General features: G+C 37.9%; 1 protein-coding gene across 1 annotated transcript in view; it reads right to left on the bottom strand.

Moving 5' to 3' along the window:
* TMC1 (transmembrane channel like 1) overlaps window positions 1–23,013 on the bottom strand; it is a gene marked incomplete at its 5' end in the record, with an annotated part of 194,750 nt that overhangs the window by 27,529 nt on the left and 144,208 nt on the right. The window contains 5 exons of the mRNA XM_055350074.2: window positions 3,515–3,643; window positions 16,676–16,837; window positions 16,963–17,142; window positions 19,708–19,902; window positions 20,537–20,681. Coding sequence (XP_055206049.2) covers window positions 3,515–3,643; window positions 16,676–16,837; window positions 16,963–17,142; window positions 19,708–19,902; window positions 20,537–20,681 — 811 coding nt within the window. The remainder of the gene's footprint in view (window positions 1–3,514; window positions 3,644–16,675; window positions 16,838–16,962; window positions 17,143–19,707; window positions 19,903–20,536; window positions 20,682–23,013) is intronic.

The raw sequence follows: 23,013 nt of genomic DNA, 5'->3' as shown, positions 1-23,013 counted from the left end.
GTTCAACTTAAAGCAAATTAAAAACTAATTAGATTAATTATACTACATTTGCATACAGAATATTATACAACCATTTAAAAGGTATGTTACAAAACAACAGTTAATAGCATTGGGAAATGATCAGTGTTAGGTAAAACAAATAAAAGCAAGTAACCAGTTTACTACCTATCTGTTTACACACATACATATACACGTATACAAATGTATATATGTGTATATTTATAAAAATCTGTTACTATATATAAATATGTAGTACTTGTTATCTAACACTATTTGATTCAACAATCCAAATAATCTCATTAGTGGCAGAGATTACCTATTATTTTTACTTTCATATTAGCTTTGTTATATTTTCCAAATTTTCTACTATAAACTGGCATTATTTTTGGAATTCAGAAGAAAAAAATCATGTGCTTCGTGTGTGTGTATACATGCACATGCATGCGTATAGTAGAAAGGACCATGATTTTATCTTTTATTTCTGACAGAATTCTCAAGTATGTCCTCTGCCCATCTCAGGTTGTCCTTCCCTTCATCACAGGTACTTTCTGAAACCATATTATTGATTAGAAGGTCTAGGAGAATAGCAGAGAAACATTCTTATTAGCCTTTTCTGCTCTAAAACAGCCTCATTTTAGTTTTTTTTTTTTTTATCTATGCCTGGATTACCCACACTATCTATCTCTGGGACCCTGTCTTACACTTGTCCCTCCACCGGGAATTCTTTCTTTCATCTCTTGAAATCCTGATCACCCTTCAAGACTTAGTTCAAATGTCTCCTCCTCTGTGTCTGCATTTCTACTGATGCACGCCTGTCTCTCTCTCTCTCTCTCACACACACACACACACACACTTTCTCTTCAAGGGCCATACAATTGATTTCTCCATTTATATTGGGAGCTTGTAAGAGAAAAGAGTGGTGAAGAGTATGAGGAACTGGAGAATGAATATCCCAACTGCAGATGGCGGTGGTTTCTCAACTCCAGCCAATTTCTCCCTAGTGGGAATACAGACTTATGTTGCCAGCCTTTCAAGAAAAACAATAAATCCATGTGTTTTTATGTAAGAGCTCTCATTTTAAAATATTAGCTCATAAAAAATGAAACAAAAACAAACACCACCACTGGGCATACCAAACAAAAATATCCATTAGCTGAATCTACCCTGCAGGCCAAATTTGCAACCTCTACGTAAGTCTACATCTTCTATAACCCTGTATTCCTTTATCACCTAGCACAGAGTTTGTTCATAATGGCTTGCACCTAGTAGGCCCTCACCCGTGTAAGCTATCCATTTGGTAAGTCAATGACAATGGGATCTACATCAAAGATTCGTCATCCATCATTAATGTTTTAAAACTTGTTTTGATTCTGACAGAGCTTTTTTGAGCCTTCCAAAGGTAACGTGGGAGAAAATTCCTTCTCTGTGACCTAAAACAGGAACTTGTCTTTTTTCCTGTACTTTCTACTAACCCAGGAACACTGTCAGCAGTCAATAAATAATAAATTACAGTCATTTAATTACAGCTTTTATGCATCCAGGTCATGTAATATTGACTTCATATTTGCAGTCAGATTTTCTGCCACTTAAGAAGAAGGCAGCCAAGGGATAAAAGGTAAGCACAAGCCAAGCAATGGTCTAAGGAAGAAATGGCAATTTTTATGTCTGCCTCAGAGGAGCCGAATCAGGCAAGGAAAATAGAAATGAAACCAAGCCAGCTGAATACCTCATAGCAAAGAATGGGAAAGCAACACAAGAGCATCCTGTATCTGTAGCCATTACCTCACTGTCGTTCACCGAAGAGCATTACCTAACTGCTTTTGGCCAGTCCATGGACGCACTTTCAATGAGGGTGATGGAGATGACCTTATAAAAGGTACCATCTCAAAGTCAGACAGCCAGACAGATCTAGCCTGAAATCTTGAAAACAGTCCTAACTGTTGGACTTATCCAGAGACTAGAGGGCAGGAGATAAAAGAGATAGAAGATCAGCTATAAAGGATATTCCCTCACTGGTGAGAAGAGAAGCATTACTGGCTCAATAACTCAAAAACATTACAAACACTGAGACTCCATGGGCACATGCTTCGAAGGAGGCAGAGTTCTGGCAATAGACAGTGCTGCCTTGATGGTGCAAAAATGAGAAGGTTCAACATCCAAACAGCCAGCCAACACATGGCTGCCTGCTATGTGACTCGCACAGTTCAAATAAGAGAGGTCAGGGCCTCTATTTTCATAGAGTATTCTTTCTAACAGAGGGAGATAGACCATGAGTACATTTTACAAGAGTAATGTCAAATAGATGCACATCTTATGAAGAAAACAGAACAGTGTGTTGATATAAACAGTGCCTGATTGGCTACATTAGAATAGGTGGTCAGAGAAGAGCACTAAGGAGGTAACATAATAGCTGAGTCTTTAATGACAAGAAGAAACCAGCCATTCCTAGCTCTAGGGCAACAGCACCCCTTGCGGGAGAAACAGCAATTACAAATGCAAGGACCATCTTGTGTTTGAGCATAAAAAGCAGCCCATGTTTGAGCATAAAAAGAAGCCCATGTGAACTTTACAAAGCAAGAGCAAAAGAGGTAGCAAATGACTTGAGAGAGAAAGAAAAGGAGCAGATCATCCAGGGTACTGAAGGCCTAGAAAGGGATTTGGAAATCATTCTAAGTACTTGAGAAGCCACTGGAAGATTTTAAGCAAATGAGTACTACCAACCCCCCAGGTCATATTTTCCAGGATGACTGAGACCAGTTTGACTCAAAGGAGGACAGTGGAAACCAGGCAATGTGCTAATCACACGGTGATGAGTGTGCTGTTGCCCTCAGACTTTGTTGGGGGACCTGAGGATGAGCATAGAAGGAAAGCTGGTGATGGAGTCAGCACCAGTGTGGTTCTGAGAAACCTGAGCCATTGTTTCAGGAAAAGAAGCCGCCCCTGCCAGAATTCAGCTCCACCAGTTGCCAGATGCATGACAGCAAACTAGGCTTTCCTTGAACCTTCTGCAGCCTCTTGTGTGTGTCTCTTTCAAGCTCTTATTAGACTGTGAACTTTGTGAAGCAAGTACCATATTTATCAAATCCTTTTATCCGCCCCATCTACTGCACAGTGACTGGCATATGATAGTATCCAGGAGTTTAATAGAATTCAAAGGCATAAATAGAATATGCAGTTGATATTAGCCATCTTTCCCTGCTTCTAGAAATGCTAGTAAACTTATAGGGAGAAGGTGGGCTACAGGGCCAAGATTTACTGAGTTCAACATTTCAGCTGACAAGTTGAGGTCCATTGCTTTTGCTATCTTGTGCTAATTTTACTAGACTATTGTAAACCATGATACTCAAGTCTGAACTTCTCTGCATTGTAAATGTACTCATTGGTCTTCATTTATTGCACCTAAAACGGTGATCCCATCCACTAAACTCTATGATGCCTTTCTCTTATATAGTGTGTGTAAATGACGAATTACAAAGGAAAAACCTTATAAGAGCAAAATTAACATCATACTTACATATCCGTACTCCAAGTCCCAGCACCAGCAATAATTGCAAAACCTCACAAAACATGCCCTTAGAAAGTCCCCAATGAGGATTGTGACGTAGGTGGTCAGAACATCAGAGACTGTCAGCCTCACAAACTCCTGTTGAGATATTATCTCTATTAAAACACACAGTTCTGTCTTCAAATGGTCCTAGTGTTGGTATTAAATCTGTCATATTTCTAAAGAAGTATTGGCTTGAAGACTGCAATTAATGGCAAAAGAAGAAAACAACTAGTCATATCAAGTAAATAAAAAATATTTCACCCTGACTTTATTACTTAAAAAATAATTATTTCCCGTTTACTAAATCAAAAGTTTTCTTCTTACTACTCTTACTGAGAAATTTCATAAACATGATATGAGAGCCAAAAACAGGAAAATATTGGCCACACAGCAGTTTAAAATTTTATGTGGTGAATAGCACTATTTATAGACTTGAAAGACAAATGTGGAAAAAGTGCTTGCAACGTATATGATAGAGGGTGAGTATTGCTAACACATTAAAAGATTTTACAAATCAGTATGAATATAGGTGGGCAATCCAATAAAGAAAGAAACCAGCAAAAGTCACAAATTAAAAATTCACAGAAGAACATATACAAACGGTCTGTTAAAACTGAAAAATACCGAAACCCCACATAATAAAAATACAAATGAAAACAATGAGTTGTTGCCTCACAGAATGACAAATGTAAAATCCATGCTTCTTCATATTGGTGAGTGTGGTGAACTAGCATGAGCATAAACTGATGGGGAAGTTAAACTGGGCACAACGTTGGGAAGAAATTTGTTAAGATCCATCACATTTTAAAGTGTTTGGAGCTTGATCAAGAAAATCCACTTTTAGAAATGCCTATGACAGCAATATTTGCACACGTGCACAAATCTATACATACAATCATGAAAGTACTGCTTCTTCCAGATTAAAAATGGAAAAATTTGAATATGCTTGGGAGACTAATTAAATAAAACAAATTAAATGTCTGCACAATGGTATATTGTAAGCCCCTAAAACAAAATGCTATCGTGATGCTGGATGCCTAACTATGTGAATATATTAGAAACCATTGAATTGTGTATTTTTTTAAATTTTTCATGTCTTCTTTTTTTATTTTAAGTTCTGAGGTACACGTGCAGTTTTGTTACATAGGTAAACACGTGCCATGGTGGTTTGCTGCACCTATCAATCCATCACCTAAGTATTAAGTCCTGCAATCATTAGCTATTTTTCCTGATGTTCTCACTTCTCCCTTACCCCCCACCAGGCTCCAGTGTGTGTTGTTCCCCTCCCTGTGTCCATGTGTTCTCACTGTTCAGCTCTCACTTATGAGTGAGAACATGTGGTGTTTGGTTTTCTGTTCCTGTGTTAGTGTGCTGAGGATAATGGCTTTCAGCTCCATCCATGTCTCTGCAAAGGACATGATCTCATTCCTTTTTATGGCTGCGTAGTATTCTATGGTGTACATATAGCACATTTTCTTTATCCAGTCTATCATTGATAGGCATTTGGGTTGATTCCATGTCTCTGCTATTGTGAATAGTGCTGCAATGAACATACGTGGGCATGTATCTTTGTAACAGAATGATTTATTTTCCTTTGGGTATGTACCCAGTAATGGGATTGCTGGGTCAAATGGTATTTCTGGTTCTAGGTCTTTAAGGAATTGCCACACTGTCTTCCACAATGTTTGAATTAATTTACATTCCCACTAACTGTGTAAAAGCCTTCCTATCTCTCTGCAGCCTCCGCAGCATCTGTTGTTTCCTGACTTTTTAATAATCACCATTCTGACTGGCGTGAGATGGTATCTCATTGTGGTTTTGATTTGCATTTCTCTAATCATCAGTGATGTTGAGTGTTTTTTCATATGGTTGTTGGCCACGTGAATCTCTTCTTTGAGAAGTGTCTGTTCATGTCCTTCACCCACTTTTTAATGGGGTTGTATGTTTTTTTCTCATAAATTTGTTTAAGTTCTTTGTAGATTCTGGATATTAGATCTTTGTCAAATGGATAGATTGCAAAAATTTTCTCTCATTCTGTAAGTTGTCTGTTCACTCTGATGAGAGTTTCTTTTGCTGTACAGAAGCTCTTTAGTTTAATTAGTTCTCATTTGTCAATTTTTGTTTTTGTTGCAATTGCTTTTGATGTTTTCGTCTTGAAATCTTTGCCCATGCCTATGTCCTAAATGGTATTGCCTAGATTTTCTTCTATGGTTTTTATAGTTTTGGCTTTTATATATAAGCATTTAATCCACCCTAAGTTAATTTTTGTATAAGGTGTATAGACAGGGTCCCATTTCAATTTTCTGCATAGGCTAGCCAGTTTTCTTAGCATCATTTATTAAATAGCGAATCCTTTCCCCATTGCTTGTTTTTGTCAAGTTTGTCAAAGATCAGATGACTGTAGGTGTGTGATCTTATTTCTGTGTTCCCTATTCTGTTCCACTGGTCTGTCTGCCTGTTTTTGCACCAGTACTATGCTGTTTTGATTACTATAGCCTTGTAGTATGGTTTGAAGTCAGGTAGTGTGACACCTCCTGTTTTGTTCTATTTGCTTTGGATTTTCTCAGTTATAAGGACTCTTTTTTGGTTCCATATGAATTTAAAAATGTTTTTTTTCTAATTCTGTGAAGAATGTCAATGGTGGTTTAATGGAAATAGCATTGAATCTATAAATTATTTTGGGCAGTATGGCCGTTTTCACAATATTGATTTTTCCTATCCATGAGCATGGAATGTTTTCACATATGTTTGTGTCCTCTCTGATTTCATTGAGCAGTGGTTTGTAGTTCTCATTGAAGAGTTCCTTCAAGTATGTCCCAGAGATTCTGGTACATGGTCTCTTTATTCTCACTAGTTTCAAGGAACATCTTGATTTCTGCCTTCATTCCATTATTTACTCAGGAGTCGTTCAGGAGCAAATTGTTCAATTTCCATGTAGTTGTGTGGTTTTGAGTGAGTTTCTTAATTTTGATTTCTAATCTAATTGTTCTGTTGTTGGAGATACTGTTTGTTATGATTTCAGTTATTTTGCATTTGCTGAGAAGTGTTTTACTTCCAATTATATAATCACACAATGCCCAGCAATTTCTGTACACTCATAAATAAAAAATGAATGAATGATAGTATTCCTATGGTTATTTTTGGACATAATTTTTCTCCTTCCTACTCTTTGTCTCCTTTCCTTTCCTAAGGCAGTTCTTTGTATGTATGTATGTATGTATGTATGTATGTATGTATGTATTTAGAGACAGGGGTCTTGCTATGTAGCCCAGGCTGACCTGGAACTCCTGGACTCAAGCAATCCTCCTGTCTCAGCCACCTGAGTAGCTGAGACTACAGACACATGCCTCCATGTCCACCCTTTCCAGGCAATGTTGAGCTCAGATTCTAATAACTAGCATCAATTAGAGGAAGGCTATGAGGGATATATTTAGGTTTCTACTGCCAGGTCTAGAAGACTTCCTCAGGTAAGAAAACATTTCAGAGTGGTTTGGAAGTCCTCCGCATCCTCTTAAGCATCCTCATCCCAAAGGTTGAAATTCTATTCCTTCCCAAGCGGTGACCTAACTTTCACATAAAATATCTGAAGAGGATTCAAACATTGTATTAAAAATTTTAAATGTTTATTCATATACCATAGGAAAAATATATTTTAAAAGAAAGGGAATCCAAACAATGGTAGCCCAGCCAATCTCAAGGATATCATCCTAGTTCCTTGTGTGCTTGTCAGGATGGGGAGCACAGCCCCCACACAGGCCTCCTGCTAAACCCCACACTCCACACCTAAAAACTTTGCACACGTGATGTTAGTTAAAATGCCTGGGCAGCTTTGATCAATAAAGCTAAAGAAATAATTTATTAATAGGTGAAGGGAAAACAATAGGCAAGGAACATCATAAAAGGCCACCAAATACAGACATTGCAGGCAGGAGTTTGGGGAGTGTGTGTTGATGCTAACTGGGGGACAATTTAGCACTGTGAACAAAGACACAAACTCTGTAAGCAGACTATGTAGGCTGAACTGGGGCTCCTGTCATTGACTTTCTCAGAGATCTTGAGCAAATTACCTAAGTCTCAGTCTTCTCATCTATAAAACGGAAATAATAATATAATGTATCTCAGAATGAAACCTAAAAATTTGAGGAGGAAATACTTGGCGCATTAGCCATTTTATCTTCAGCTGTTGCTTTCTCCCCTTCCCCAAAGTGGAGACCTCAGGATATAGCTTCAAAGAGGAATGGCTCTGCTGCCCACCTATCAAATCCATTGGGGATGAAACTAAATGATTTCTTGGGAATCTGCATAAGTAAAGGAGCAATCACATTATCCTATATTCAAAACAATAAGTGCTTTGAGTCTCATAGCATCCTTGGAGAAAATCAAAGCAGAGGGTATCCATGGAGGAGAAGAGAAAACATCTGTAATGCTCTCATAGAACAATGAATGAGGGTGCATATCTAACATTACATGCAAAGCAGCTGCCTTTACTATTTTTGGAGGCGTATTTTTTAAGCAATTAAAGAATAGAAATTTTAGACGCATGGATACAGATATTGATCTCTTAAAGGCCAGACCTTGCCAGCACTCAGATTTGTTATGTCCTATATGTTCTTTTTGTTCCCAGAGATTCCATCTGCCTAATCAACATTCCAGTCAGAACCACAACCCCTTTTCCCTTGGCCTCCTTCTGCAGACTTTCCCACTAGAGCTTAACGCTTCCTTGGAGAAAGGAAGGTGAAAGATAAGGGGGAAATCCAACTAAAATGGCAGTAAGAAAATATGATGAAGCAAGGAAAATCACTACAGACAGGTTTAAAAAAAAAAAAGACCAGCAGCATAATCCATGGGCTTCCAAGGTGGAGGATTAACTAAATGGTATTTCTTTTCTTTTAAGTCAGTATGTGTGGGACTATCGCAGAACCATCTGCATCTGAAACATGAATATTCTCCTAGACTGCATTCGCATTCCTATCTAATTAATCCATTCCTTCATTCCAGAAGTGGCCAGCCCAGATCCTACTCTTTACAGCTAATTCTATTAATCCCATTCAGTAGGTGTTTTTGCTTGTTAAAGTGCAGGTTTCTTAGCTTTCAGGCCAACCTGTGTTCTAGTATGTGCAGAAGAGAACGTCTCAAATTCCTTCAGTTTCTAAAACTGTACTTCCTATATTTTCCTTTCTTGAATCGTATGCTGAAGATTTAGGGAGCGGCTTAGTTGTGATAAAACAGACTCGTGTTAAGCACCACAACCAGACTTCACTTCAAAGAGCCATGGAACAGGGAGACCCAAGTACCATGATGTACTTATTTCCTATTGTTGCTGTAACAAATTGCCATAAATGTAGTGGTTTAAAACAATGCAAATTTATCTTCTTACAGTTCTGGAAGTCAGAAGTCTAAAATCAAAGTGCAGACTTGGGGAGAGAATATGTTTCCTTTCTTTTTCAGTTTCTGAGGCCACCTGCATTCCTTGGCTCTTAATCTCCTTCCTCCATCTTTAAAGCACATCATTCCAACTCTGCTTCTGCTGTTACATCTCAATTTTCTGACTTTTTCCCTTTATCTCCTGCTTATAAAGATCCTTATGATTTCATTAAGCCTGCTCACATAATCCACAATAATTCTTTCAAGCTGAGATATTTAACTTAATTTCATCTGCAAAGTCCATTTTGCCATGTAACATATTTATCGTTCCAGAGATTAGAATGTGGACTGTTTTAGAGGGCCATTATTCTGTCTACCACATCCTGAATCACAAGCACTCCTGTATTAAGTGCAGACGACTTTGATTTTGTTTATTATTTCATATGTAATATGTTCCTGTAAGTTGTATGAAATGTGCATGTCTGAAAATCAAATTAATAGCATATATCATGAAAGGGGGGATTTATCTGGTTCCTGAAAGCTTAACAAAAAAAATAAAATAGAATTTTCAATTATACCATAATTTTTGTACTCAATCATTAATGATACATGTCTAGCATTTTACACATTTACCTTATTTTTTTCTTTCACAGTTGAAATCTTGATTGGCTTAAGTTTGATGAGCATCTGATTGAAGCCTAAGATATATTTTTACATATGTTTAAATTATATGAATTTTATAAGACTAATGCTAGTCCTTCAATTTTTATGTTATCTTACCAAAAAATGCAGTAAAAAATTGTTCAAATAATTTCACAAACACTATATTCAGTGCTAAACTCAACTGTTGTCTAACATACAGAAGCTTTATGACAAAAGCTGTTCTCAATGATAATCTGAAGCCCCAAAATCAATTTATGGACTGCACGTTAGGAATATCAATTCTAACTAAATAAAATCATAAAAGCTTTTCAAAATATAAATTGGATTTGTATAAAAATACGAGATCTGAAGTAGATTTTTCTTGGGTTTTTGTTTGGTTTTATTTGTCTTGGTTTCCCTTAAGGGATAGAAAGCCATATGAAACATTATTTCTTTTCTCTGGTAAGGTATGGCTAGTCTTGGGCTGGGGTTATTTACAAAATCAACATGAAAACAAATAACTTAAAATAGTATTTTTTTCTTTTAAGGGAGAATTATTTAACAAAAATTGACATTATTAAAATTTCTTAGTGTGTGCTCCCCAAATCATCCATTTAAAAAAAACTTTTATTTTAGGTTTAGTAGTACATGTGAAGCTTTGTTACATAGGTAAATTTGTGTCATGGGAGTTTGTTGTACAGATTATTTTATCACCCAGGTATTAAACCCAGTACCCAATAGTTATCTTTTCTGCTCTTCTCCCTCCTCTCACCCTCCACCCTCAAGTAGACCCCAGTGTCTGTTGTTTCCTTCTTTGCGTTCATGAGTTATCATAATTTAGCTCCCATATAAGTAAGAACATGCAGTATTTGGTGTGCCTACATGAGTTTGCTAAGGATAATAGATCCATTTTTCTGCAACAGACATGATCTCATTCTTTTTTATGGCTGCATAATATTCCATGGTATATCACATTTTCCCTATCCAATCTGTCATTGATGGACATTTAGGTTGATTCCGTGTATTTGCTATTGTGAGTAGTGCTGCAATGAACATTCGCATGCCTGTGTCTTTATGATTTATATTCCTCTGGGTATATACCCAGTAATGGGATGGCTGGGTTGAATGATAGTTCTGCTTTTAGCTCTTTGAGGAATTGCCATACTGCTTTCCACAATGGTTGAACTAATTTACATTCCCACTAACAGTGTATAAATGTTCCTTTTTCTCTGCGACCTTGCCAGCATATTATATTTTCACTTTTTACTACTAATCACTCTGACTGGTGAGAGATGGTATCCCATTGTAATTTTGATTTGCATTTCTCTAATGATCAGTGATATGAAGTTTTATTTCACATGCTTGTTTGCCGCATGTATGTCTTCTTTCGAGAAGTGTCTGTTCATGTCCTTTGCCCACTTTTTAATGGGATCCAGTTTTTTTCTTGTAAATTTGTTTAATTTCCTTGTAGACTCTGCATATTAGACCTTTGTCAGATGGATAGATTGCAAAAATGTTCTCCCATTCTGTAGGTTGTCTGTTCACTCTGATGATAGTTTCTTTTGCTGTGCTGGAGCTCTTTAGTTTAGTTAGATCCCATTGGTTAATTTTTGCTTTCACTGCAATCGCTTCTGGCATTTTTGTTATGAAATCTTTGCTTGTGCCTATGTTCTGAATGATATTGCCTAGATTTTCTCCTAGGGTTTTCATAGTTTTGGGTTTTACATTTAAGCCTTTAATCCATCTTGAGTTAATTTTTATACATGGTGTAAAAAAGAGGTCCAGTTTCAATTTTCTGCATATGGCTACCAGTTCTCCCAGTAACATTTATTAAATAGGAAATATTTTCCCCATTGCTTGTTTTTGTCAGGTTTGTCAAAGATCAGATGGTTGTAGTTGTATGGTTTTATTTCTGAGTTATCTATTCTGTTCCATTGGTCTATGTGTCTGTTCTTGCACCAGTACCATGCTGTTTTGAGTACTGTGGCCCTGTAGTATAGTTTGAAGTCAGGTAGTGTGATTCCTCCAGCTTTATTCTTTTTTCTTTGGATTGTCTTGGCTATACGAGCTCTTTTTTGGTTCCATAGGAATTTTAAAATAGTTTTTTTCTAATTCTGTGAAGAATTTCAGTTGTGGTTTAATGGGAATAGCATTGAATCTATAAATTACTTTGGGCAGTATGGCCATTTTAACAAAATTGATTCTTCCCATCTATGAGCATTGAATGTTTTCCCATTTGTATGTGTCCTCTCTGATTTCCTTGAGCAGTAGTTTGTAGTTCTCCGTGAAGAGGTCCTTCACTTCCCTTGTTAGCTGCATTCTTAAGTATTTTATTATCTTTGTAGCAATTGTAGATGTGAGTTCATTCATGATTTGGCTCTCTGCTTGCCTGTTGTTGGTGTATAAGAATGCTAGCAATTTTGCACATTGATATCATATCCTGAGACTGTTGAAGTTGCTTATCCGCTTAAGAAGCTTTTGGGCCAAGGCAATGGGGTTTTCTAGATATAGGATCATGTCATCTGCAAACAAAGATAATTTGACTCCCTCTTTTCCTATTTTGATACCCTTCGTTTCTTTCTCTTGCCTGACTGCCCTCGCCAGAACTTCAAATACTATGTTGAATAGGAGTGGTGAGAGAGGGTATCCTTGTCTTGTGCTGGTTTTCAAAGGGAATGCTTTCAGCTTTGGTCCGTTCATTATGATTTTGGCTGTGGGTTTGTCATAGAAGGCTCTTATTATTTTGAGGTATGTTCCTTCAATACCTAGTTTATTGAGAGTTTTTAACATGAATGGGTGTTGAATTTTATTGAAAGCTTTTTCTGCATCTATGGAGATAATCATGTGGTTTTTCTCTTTATTTCTTTTTACATGATGAATCACATTTATTGTTTTGCATATGTTGAACCAACCTTCCATCCCAAGGATGACGCCTACTTGATTGTGGTGGATTAGCCATTTGATGTGCTGCTGAATTCGGTTTGCAAGTATTTTGCTGAAGATTTTTTAATTGATGGGCCTCATGATATTGGCCTGAAGATTTCTTTTTTTGTTGTGTCTCTGCCAGGTTTTGGTAGCAGAATGATACTGGCCTGATAGGATGAGCTGGGAAGAAGTTCCTCCTCCTCCTCAATTTCGTGAAATAGCTTCAGTAGGAATGTTACCAGTTCTTCTTTGTACATCTGGTAGAATTCAGCTGTGAATTCATCAGGGCCTGGGCTATTATTGGGTGGTGGTAGCCTATGTCTCTTTGTAGGTCTCTAAGAACTTGCTTTATGAATCTGGGTACTCTTGTATTGAGTGCATATATATTTAGGATAGTTAGGTCTTCTTGTTGCATTGAACCCTTTACCATTATGTAATGCCCTTCTTTGCCTTTTTTTATCTTTGTTGGTTTGAAGTGTGTTTCTGTGTGTGTGTGTGTGTGTGTTTTGTTTTTTGCATTTTTTTTTTGAAATTGGGAATTTTAATTTCAATAACCCCTGTTTTTTTCTGTTTTCTCTTGGTTGGTAGATTTTCTTCCATCCCTTTATTTTTAGCGTGTGGGTGTTATTAAGCATAAGATGGGTCTCTTGAAGACAGCATACCATTGGGTCTTGCTTTTTTTAATACAGCTTGCTACTCTGTGCCTTTTAAATGGAGCATTTAGCCCATTTACGTTCAAGATTAGTATTGATATGTATGGATTTAATCCTGTCATTGTGTTGTTCACTGATTATTATGCTGGCTTGTTTGTATGGTTGCTTTACAGTGTCACTGGTCTGTGTATTTAAGTGTGCTTTTGTATTAGCTGTTAATAGTCTTTCCTTACTCCATTTAGTGCTCCTTTCAAGATGTCTTATAAAGCAGGTCTGGTGGTAACAAACTCCCTCAACATTTGCTTGCCCAAAAAGTATCTTATTTCTCCTTTGCTTAGGAAGCTTAGTTTGGCCTGATATGAAATTCTTGGTTGAAGATTTTTTTTCTTTAAGAATGTTGAATATAGGCCCCTGACTCCTTCTGGCTTGTAGGGTTTCAGCTGAGACATCTGCTGTTAGCCTAATGGTGTTCTCTCTGTAGGTGACCTGCCCTTTCTCTCTGGCTGCCTTTAACATTTTTTCATTTTGACCTGAGAAAACCTGACAATTATGTGTTTTGGGGATGATCTTCTTGTGTAGAATCTTGCAGGAATTCTCTGTATTTCCTAAATTTGACTGTTAGCAAAGACTGGTAGCAAATTTGCCTCTCTAGTAAGGTTGGGGAAGTTTTCATGGATAATATCCTAAAATATGTTTTCCAAGTTGTTTGCTTTCTCCCCATCCTTTTCAGGGATGCCAGTGATTCATAGTTTTGGCATTTACATAATCCCATACTTCTTGGAGGTTTTGTTCTTCCTGTTTTATTCTTTTTCCTTTATTTTTATCTGACTGTCTTATTTCAGAGAGCCAGTCTTCAAGTTCTAAGATTCTTTCCTCAGCTTGGTTTATTCTACTGTTAATACTTGTGATTGCATTGTGAAATTCCTGTATTGTGTTATTCAGCCTTATGAGACCTATTAGCTTCTTTTTTATAACAGCTACTTTGTCCTTCAGCTCCAGTATCGTGTTATTGTGATTCTTATTTTCCTTGGATTGGGTTTTGCCACTCTTCTGAATCTCAATGATCTTCATTCCTCTCCACAGTCTGAATTCTATTTCTGTCATTTCAGCTAGCTCAGCCTCGTTAAGAACTCTTGTTGGAGAACTGGTGTGGTTGTTTGGAGGACATACAATACTCTGGTCATTTGAGTTACCAGAGTTCTTGCATTGGTTCTTTCTCATCTCAGTGTGTAGGTGTTCCTTTAACTGCAATGTAGATTGAATACAGTCAATAGACATCTTTCCTGGAAGTTTTCATTGGGCCAAGGCTTTGCACAGGGTCTTTATTTGAAGCTGACTACTTGTCTTTGGTTTCAGAGGCGGGTATGTTAGTGAGATATTTTTGGTGTTGATGCTTTGGGGAATGTGATCCAGTAGGTGGCACTTCGGCATATTGGTCAGTTGGTAGACTCTTGCTTGGTTGTGAGGCTCCCCTGTGTTGCCGCACAGTTGCAGCCTTGTTCCCTCTCAATGCTCTGAAAGTGTAGATTTCTTTCCCCCTTGAGAGCTGGCTGTAGATTACGGCTTGGCACTCCTGGGCTGCCCCTTCAGCTCTGGGGCAATCTCAGCATTATGTTTCTTCTCCAACTTGGCAGCAGCAGAGGAAGATACCTTGGCATGGTTATGGCCAAGGGTCTTTTGCTTATCTCCTGGGGGCTCCACCCCATTGAGATGCAGGTCAGCAATTACTCCTTGCAATTAGCCCAGGATGGATGGTCTATATTGTGGGTCCGAGCTGGGGGTTCCCTGTCTGGTGACAAGCACGGGGGTGGGGGTAGGTAGGACCTGTGAGAGACAGACTGGCCTTCTCTCCTGGAGTCAACTGCAGCTTATTGGAGGTATGGATGAGGCACTTAGGGTCTTTGTTCCTTTGTTAGTCCAAGGGTAGCAAGGGCAGTTCTACTGCAGAGGTAGTGGCAGAGAGGCTTTCAGTTGCCCCTGGGGATCCTGTCCAGGGAGTTACAGAGCTGCTACTCGATCGATAATTCTAGCAGAGGGGAGCTGGAGGCCTAGGCCTGGAGGATGTGTCTGGTGAGCAGATATGGGGATGGGCACCCATGTAAAAGTCTGGTCACTTTTTCATAGGGCTGCTGCAGTATATTGGGACCCCACATCCGTCCCTGGTCACCTCAGATGTTTTATTATCTGGAGGTAGCAACAGTGAAGGCTGTGAAACAGCAAAGATGGCAGCCTGCTCCTCCCTCTGGAAGCTCCATCCCAGAAATGTACAGAGCCGTTGCTGGCCCAAACGCACCTGTAGGAGGTGGTTGGAGACCCCAGTTAGGAGGTCCTACCCAGTGAGGAGGAAAGGGATCGGAGACCCATTTGAAAAAGTAGTCTAGCCACATTTTCATAGAACAGCTATGCTGTGCTCAGGATCTGCTTCAGCCACTGGTTGGCTTGGACTCTCTGAAGCCTGAACGATGGAATGGCCAAGTCAACCAAACAGCAAAGATGATGGCCCACACTTTCCCCCAGGAGCTCTGTCTCAGGGAGGTGCAACACTTCTACCGGTGACTGGCTGGAGTTCCAAGCCAGTGGGTTTCATTCTGTGAGGTGCTGTGAAGTGGGGCCTGCAGACTGTCACTGGATTCAGCCCCTTTTCTAAGGGGTGTGGTTGGGGGTCTAACCTCCTGCTTTGCCAGAGGTATAGCTACTTTTGACAGGAAGCCCAAAAAGAAAAGCCCAGGTATCTAAGGCTCCCGGGTCTCTGCACGTGCTTAAGTGGCTGCTCTGCTGAGACTCCACATAGCTCTGTGTGTCGGACTGAAGGCCCAGGTGGAGTGGGTTCATGAGGATATCTCCTGACACAAGGGTTCCAAAGATCCATGGGAGAAGTATGGGTTCCCAAGGTCATGCATTCACTCACCACTTCCCTGGGCATAGAAGGATCCCTTGGCTTCATGTCACTACCAGGTGGGCTGTCACCCTGCCTTGCTTTTCTCTGCTCTCCATGGGTCAAGTTGTTTCCTTGATTAGATCCAATGCATGTACCTGGATGTTTCAGTTGAAGGTGCTATATTTACTCAACCCCTCTATTCCTCTCCGTGAGAGCCATGCACACTAGCTGCTTCTAGTTGGCTGTCTTGGTCACCCCCAAGACTCTATTTTTGTTTGTTTGTTTGTTTTGTTTTGTTTTATTTTGTTTTACAGCAAACAAGCAACACTAAATAGAGTTCCATTTAAATATTTGCTTTGGCCTGTATCTAAATCGAGTGCTTTATTATAATACAGATAGTAAACATCTCTTTGCACCATTTTCAACTATCCTTCCTGTATATGCAACTGTAAAGGGGGCATACAAATAGTATTTACCTCAAGGGATAGATTTGCAAACAGTGTGAGATAATATACATGAAATTCAGAGCCAGCACATAGTCAACATTCAACAAATCTTAACTATTTTTACTAATAAGCAATTTTTTAAAAGCCAATCTTATGGAAGAGATATTGACTCTCTTTTTTTAATCTACTAATTGCCATACACTTCTGTCGGTGGCATTACCTGTCCCACCATTGTTTCCCAGCAAGGTCCTCGAGGTACATCTGCAGGGTGAACAAAAAAGGGTGGTCCAGTGCTATTTTCAGAGAATGATGCATTGTAGGCCTTGATCATATTGGCTTCCCAAAGGGTAATATTGGCCTTTACTAGTTTCTCCTCTTCAATCTAGAAAGCAAAAAGATAGAAACTAAAATGAAGACAACAGAGATTTCAAAGGCATTTCTGGCAAACTTGAGACTGGGAATTGAACAACACTCTTATGGCAAGGACAATCCAGAAACAAGGCTTACCTTGTTGTTAATCTCATCCATTAATGCAAGAATAAATACGTATAAATTGCCTAAAAGAAGAGCAAAAATGCGTCCCAGTAGCCATTTCAAAGCGATGAGAGGATGGTAGTCTTCTAATTCAGCAAATAAGTCAAACAATGTTGGACAGAACATCCCTAGGAGGGACATAACCATGTTCATCTACAAGGAGGCACAAGGGAGAAACTAAGTTAATGGTGTTTAAAGTTATTATTGCTTTTTGCCAGAATTTTGGAAGATTCTGAGCTAGGCTTCTTTGATCTTTTTTAAGACTAAAAATGACTATTTTATGGACGTTTAGAATTTGATCTCAATAAAATGACAAGGAAAATATTCAACTCACATTCTCAAGAGAGGCATGTGACTGAGTGTGTGTATGTGCCAGTAGTAACAGTCTGTTTCCTGGTATAGTGGGGGCGGCAATTTACATCAGTCTCTACACAGAGAACACATATTGTTCTATGCGGTAACTGATTCTGATATGGTGACGCACTTCACAACAAGATTTCCAAAAGAAATGGAAAATGATCTGCTTGAGGAGGAGGTTCAAACTGAAAATTCTAATCTGACAATCATCAGCATATGGGCTAGTTTAATCAGTTAGAATGGATGAATTCCCTGAGATGGGCCTAGGCCTAAATATTGAATTTTGGCAAACGTAAACTTTTAAGGCCGAAAACATAAACACATAAAATGAGTTTTATTAAAGGAAACAGAAGACACTCAGAGAAACAAATGGAGAACACATGACATAATGTTATGGAAGCCAATGTAGAAAAGTTTCAAAAGTGAAAGAATGGGCTATAATTTCAGAGACAAGAGAATAATGCAGGGGTGGGGAGAGGGGAGAGAGAGAAAGAAGGAATAGAAACATGAAAAGTAGGAAACATGTGCTTCTTATTTCCTGGATGTTTGGCAACCTTATGATGATATTATTTGGCTAAAGGAAGTCAATAAAAAGAATCCAAAACATGTACTAATTTTCTAATGGGGAAATACCGATTTTAGGTAACTCTGGTGACTATCTCCTTTCCCAAATACCCGGCTCAAACTGTCACCACTAAACATTTCCTATTTTCTCCTGTGGACTTCGTGGTGTGAATAATTATAATAACTACCAGACTATATTTAGAAAACAATTGCTATTAGATTTTTGTCATTTTTATTAAAACATTATATAAGTATGACCAACAGGATCCAAATCTCAGCATGACATAATACAAAATCAGCATGCTATAATTTTAGACTAATGTAAAGAAAATTTGGCTTATCCTGTGCAATCTTATGCAAGGCAAATTTAAATTTGGTTTTATCAAATTTGTAAAGTTACTCATGAATCTCCATTATTACCTTCATTGGCCCCTAGGACTCAGAGGGTCCCTAAAATAGATGTTAAAGAGGTTATTACAAAGAATAGTTATTTTATTGATAATCAGCTACCCATCCTTTAATATGGTTTATTTATACAAAAACATAACCAATATAAATAATGGACCAAAGCTGCATGATAATGTTACCTCCATGTACTATTACAATTATGAGACCATTTTGAAAGCAAACTTAGTTAATGCTTTGAGGTGTTCCTACATTTTTCATTTTAAATAAACAAAAGCTCTCTGCTAAATTACTTATATTTTACAAGTTTTTATGACATGACTGTATATTAAAGTCTTTAAAATATCTAGTCCCATCTCTATTGGTACCACTTCTGAAATACTCAGAATGTTATTTGGAACCTTTTTCTGTAAGTAGATTATATCATTTGCTGTCCAAGATTTTTTAGAGAATTCTATGCTTATAAAGACATATTTTAATTCTTTTGATCTATACTGTTCTGCAAAAATTTCAGTGTGGGAAGTCTACACTTCCCACAGCCTAAATCTGCACATACTTTGAAAATGCCCAAGCTCAAAATGACGTCACATCATACACACAAGCATTTTATGAACGGGAACAGACTCTAGCAACAACTCATGACCAATGATTTTCTGATTCTAAATGATCTATGTCTAACCTCCTTTCTCTGATTCACTAAATGGGCAGATACTCTAAAGGCAAATTACGGTCATAATGTTTAATTCCTGGAAAAGAGCTGGCCTTCTTCATTTGAATAGCATTTAGAGGGAGAGAAAGTAAGGTACAGGACAGGAGGAAATGGAGATGGAGATGTTGCAGTTAGGCTTCTAATGAAAACAGAGGGAAACCCAGACATGCCCAAAGGTGGAGAAGCAATCTGAGTGTTTCCAGTGAGATCAACATAGGAATCAGTGTCTTTATCATGGCTGCTTCAAAAAGTTCAGGCAACAATTTGATCTTTTAATGACAGATGAAGGATTTGCAGAGAAAGCAGCAAGAGCCTTGGACTCGAAGTCAAGATTCCTAGGTTCTCATCCTGACTCTTCTCCTAACTCTGTGACCATAAACATATAATGCAATCTCTTGAGATTTATCATTCCCATCTGTAAAACATAATGATTAGACTATGTGTTTTTTAATATCTTTTCTGACTCTAACTTTCCATCATGTCACAAAATGAAAAACAGACAGTCCAGATTTAGAAATAAGACTAGAATAGAATGGAAAATGAGCAACAGGGTTGGTTAACTGTAAGGGCAGGGTAGGGGATAGGTAAAGGGTGGCCTTTTTAAATGTTCCATCAAAGAAACATAACCCACAAAAGAAACAAATGTCAGGTTCTAAGCACATAAAAAGCATGCAGAGACGAACTTCATTTTTTTCCCACCACCCAAGGGTGTCAGGATCTTGCTGTGCAAATTCCTGGGATCGCTTCACAGCCCAAAAGATGAGGTATCCACTCCCTCCAAGTGTTAGAAACACGAAGAAGTTAGCCAGAAACCTCAGGAATCTGATCAAGTGGACGTTTTCTTCTACTTGGGCTGCTTTTTCTTCTGTGATAGCTTCCTGTATCCATGAAAACAAACAAACAAAAACCCAAAATAGAATATCTTAGCTACATTTTAAAAGTATCAAAACCTCAAAAGTTATTTTTACAATCATCAGAATGTGAGGAATGACAATGTAAACTAAATCTGAGATTCCACAAACCAGGTGAATATTGCCAACAAATGATGGCAAGTAAGACAGAAGGAAGAATTCTTGCAAACAAACTGATTGCTCTGATATTAGGATAGTCTTCACTCTAAAAATCTTCATTCCAGTGAATTAAAAAAAAAACTACAAAATAGTGTTTTAGGGTCACTTCAATATTATGCTTATTCCTGTAAATAATTAGTGAACATTGTTCTAGTTTTTAAAATATCTTATTCTGATTACTCATGGTCCTATTTCAATCCAGTAACATTATTTTATTACCAGATTTAGAGAAGAGAAGTCTTTAAGGAATAATAGTGCTGTTGTGGGTCATGGAAGATTTTCCAGTTATAATCAGAACCATGGCAAGATCTTGGTAGGCAGAAACCGTGAGTTAATCTTTCATGTAAATTGTCAAGATACTGCACTAGCTGGACCAGATGGAATGCCTCCAATTTTACTCTTAGAAATACAAATAGCAGGCTTTTGAAGTTGGTGCCCCTACCTTAAAGTTCATTGTGATAGAATTAAATTTGTTGTCTGCTGTTTCAGGATTGCCGATCAGGTAGTCCCAGCTGGTAAAGACCTTCCAGCTGAAACTGAAAGTGTTGTCATCTCCACCTCCATCATCACCAATGTTTTTGGTCATTCTGCAAAAACAGGAAGTTTAACCCAGCAGCCAGAAAAAATGAGATAGGGGAAATAGCAACAAAACATGATCATGAGTGTTGAAGTGGAGAAGCAATAGCAAAAAAACATATATTTTATAACAAGTTTGTTCTAATGACCAGAAAAGTTTCTTTTTAAATTTTATTTTTGTTCAATTGTTGAAATTATTCACTTTATAGGCCTTCAAGATTAATAAACTACTAAGCACTGAAGATTTGAATAATTCAACATGTATATAAAAACATATTTTTATGTGTTTTGTTTAACTGAGATAATTAGTTCTTAACCTTTGGTAGGACAAGAATTTCTTTAAGAATATGATGAAATCTATTGAATCCCTCCCCAGGGGAAAAGAAACATATGTACTGACTTTTACATTGCTCCACACAACTTTAGTTGGTTCCCAGACCATCTGAAGCCTCTGGATGGACTAAACCAGGCAAAGAAACTCCTATGTAAATTTTAATTCCCCCTAGAATCTCATCCCAAATAGAGATTACATTGAGTACATTAAATTTCCATCTACTCTACAATTCTTGAATAAAAATCAACATTTTTATACAACCTGAATGCCAAGTGGTTTTATAGGTATATATATGTGATTTTATATATATTTTTAATCAGTAATTATATGTGTGTGTGTGTATATATATGTGTGTGTATATATATATGTATTTGCATGAAGAGCTTAAAATGCATTTACTCACAGGTTTATTTTAGTGGTTAGAGATCTATATCCTATATACTCCACTTCCTTTTTTCCCTTTCACTATAAATAGCAAAATTAAAATTTCATATGACACAAATTATAAAATGGTCCCATAAGGTTTTGGTTTTTAAAATATTATAGTCATATAAACCCCAAAGACGAAAGAGGCACAATGACATAAAGCTGACATTGTAGGTTGACAGGTATCTCTAGATCATCTACATTCCCCCACTATTAGCCACACTTATCATGGAGGCTCATACGTTTTAAATAGGCTAGCATGTAAGGAAAAATTACAGATCATTATTCCTTTCATCCATCTACCACTTTACCCTTTGCAAATGGTGATTGTGTGTGCTTTCACATTTGTTCTCCTTAAAATCTCAGCAAGAAGTCAAGGTAGTTACTCTCCTTTTTACAGATAAGGAAGCTGAAGCTCAAAGGCATGAAATAATTTTCTGGACATTATCCAGCAGTGAACCACAGAGATAAGTCAAGGGCTCAGATTTTCTGACTTTGCTCCAGTGCTCAAGCTAGGACACCATGAGGTATGAAAAGCCATACAAAATGCTTTTTTTTTTTTTTTTGGAGGTCAAAAAGGTTTGAAAGCAGATATTCCCTATGGTTTAACCTAGGGAGAAAATGACTTATTTGATTAATATGCCACTATCCAGTTTTTGCACTGTCATTGACCAAGGGCAGGGCTTCAAGTAAAAATGGCCACTTGGCAGATAAGTTTTGAATGGAGTTTTATCACTGGCAAAGTTTTGAGCTGAAGACAGCCTCCCAGGGAAGGGAGCCCGAACTGAATGAGCAGACTGGGAATATCTAACATGTGGGAAAGGGTGTGAAAAGAAGTGGAATACTGAAAGGAATAAGGAAAGATGCCCAAGGCAAACCTGCTTGCAACACATTTTTATTGAGATATGGCCATGATAGCTATAAGCTCTACTCTTTGTCTATAGAGCAAAATATATACAAATTTATGAAAACTGCTCATTTTTTAAGACTGCTATCATTTTCAACCACCTTATCTGAGAAGCAATCTCAATACATCATTTGCTTTGCCAGGGGAGTTAGCAAAGGCAATTCTAGCATATATGTTGTTGCCTAAGGTGTTTTTTGTTTGTTTGTTTTGTTTTTGTTTTTGTTTTTTTTTGAGAAGGAATCTTCTCTGTCGCCCAGGCTACAGTGCAGTGGCGCGATCTCGGCTCAATGCAAGCTCCGCCTCCTGGGATCATGCCATTCTCCTGCCTCAGCCTCCTGAGCAGCTGGGACTACAGGCGCCTGCCACCATGCCTGGCTAATTTTTTGTATTTTTAGTAGAGACGAGGTTTCACCATGTTAGCCAGGATTGTCTCGATATTCTGCCTCGTGATCCACCCACCTCGGCCTCCCAAAGTGCTAGGATTACAGGCGTGAGCCACCGCGCCTGGCCTGCCTAAGGTTTTTATACTGAATTTCTTGACTTGGACAAGTTTGCAGCTCCATTTATACCCTGAGGTCATTTGGTTATTTCATGGGTGCATGTGGAGGTTTTTAACAAATCAAATAAATGCCTCTTTAAATCCTAAACCAACAGGGTCACTATAATGTAGCCTCTG

The sequence above is a fragment of the Gorilla gorilla genome, chromosome 13 (assembly GCF_029281585.2).
Source record: "Gorilla gorilla gorilla isolate KB3781 chromosome 13, NHGRI_mGorGor1-v2.1_pri, whole genome shotgun sequence".
Taxonomy (NCBI): domain Eukaryota; kingdom Metazoa; phylum Chordata; class Mammalia; order Primates; family Hominidae; genus Gorilla; species Gorilla gorilla.
The sequence above is the reverse complement of the archived record's forward strand: the minus strand, read 5'-3'. Positions and strand labels throughout refer to the sequence as shown.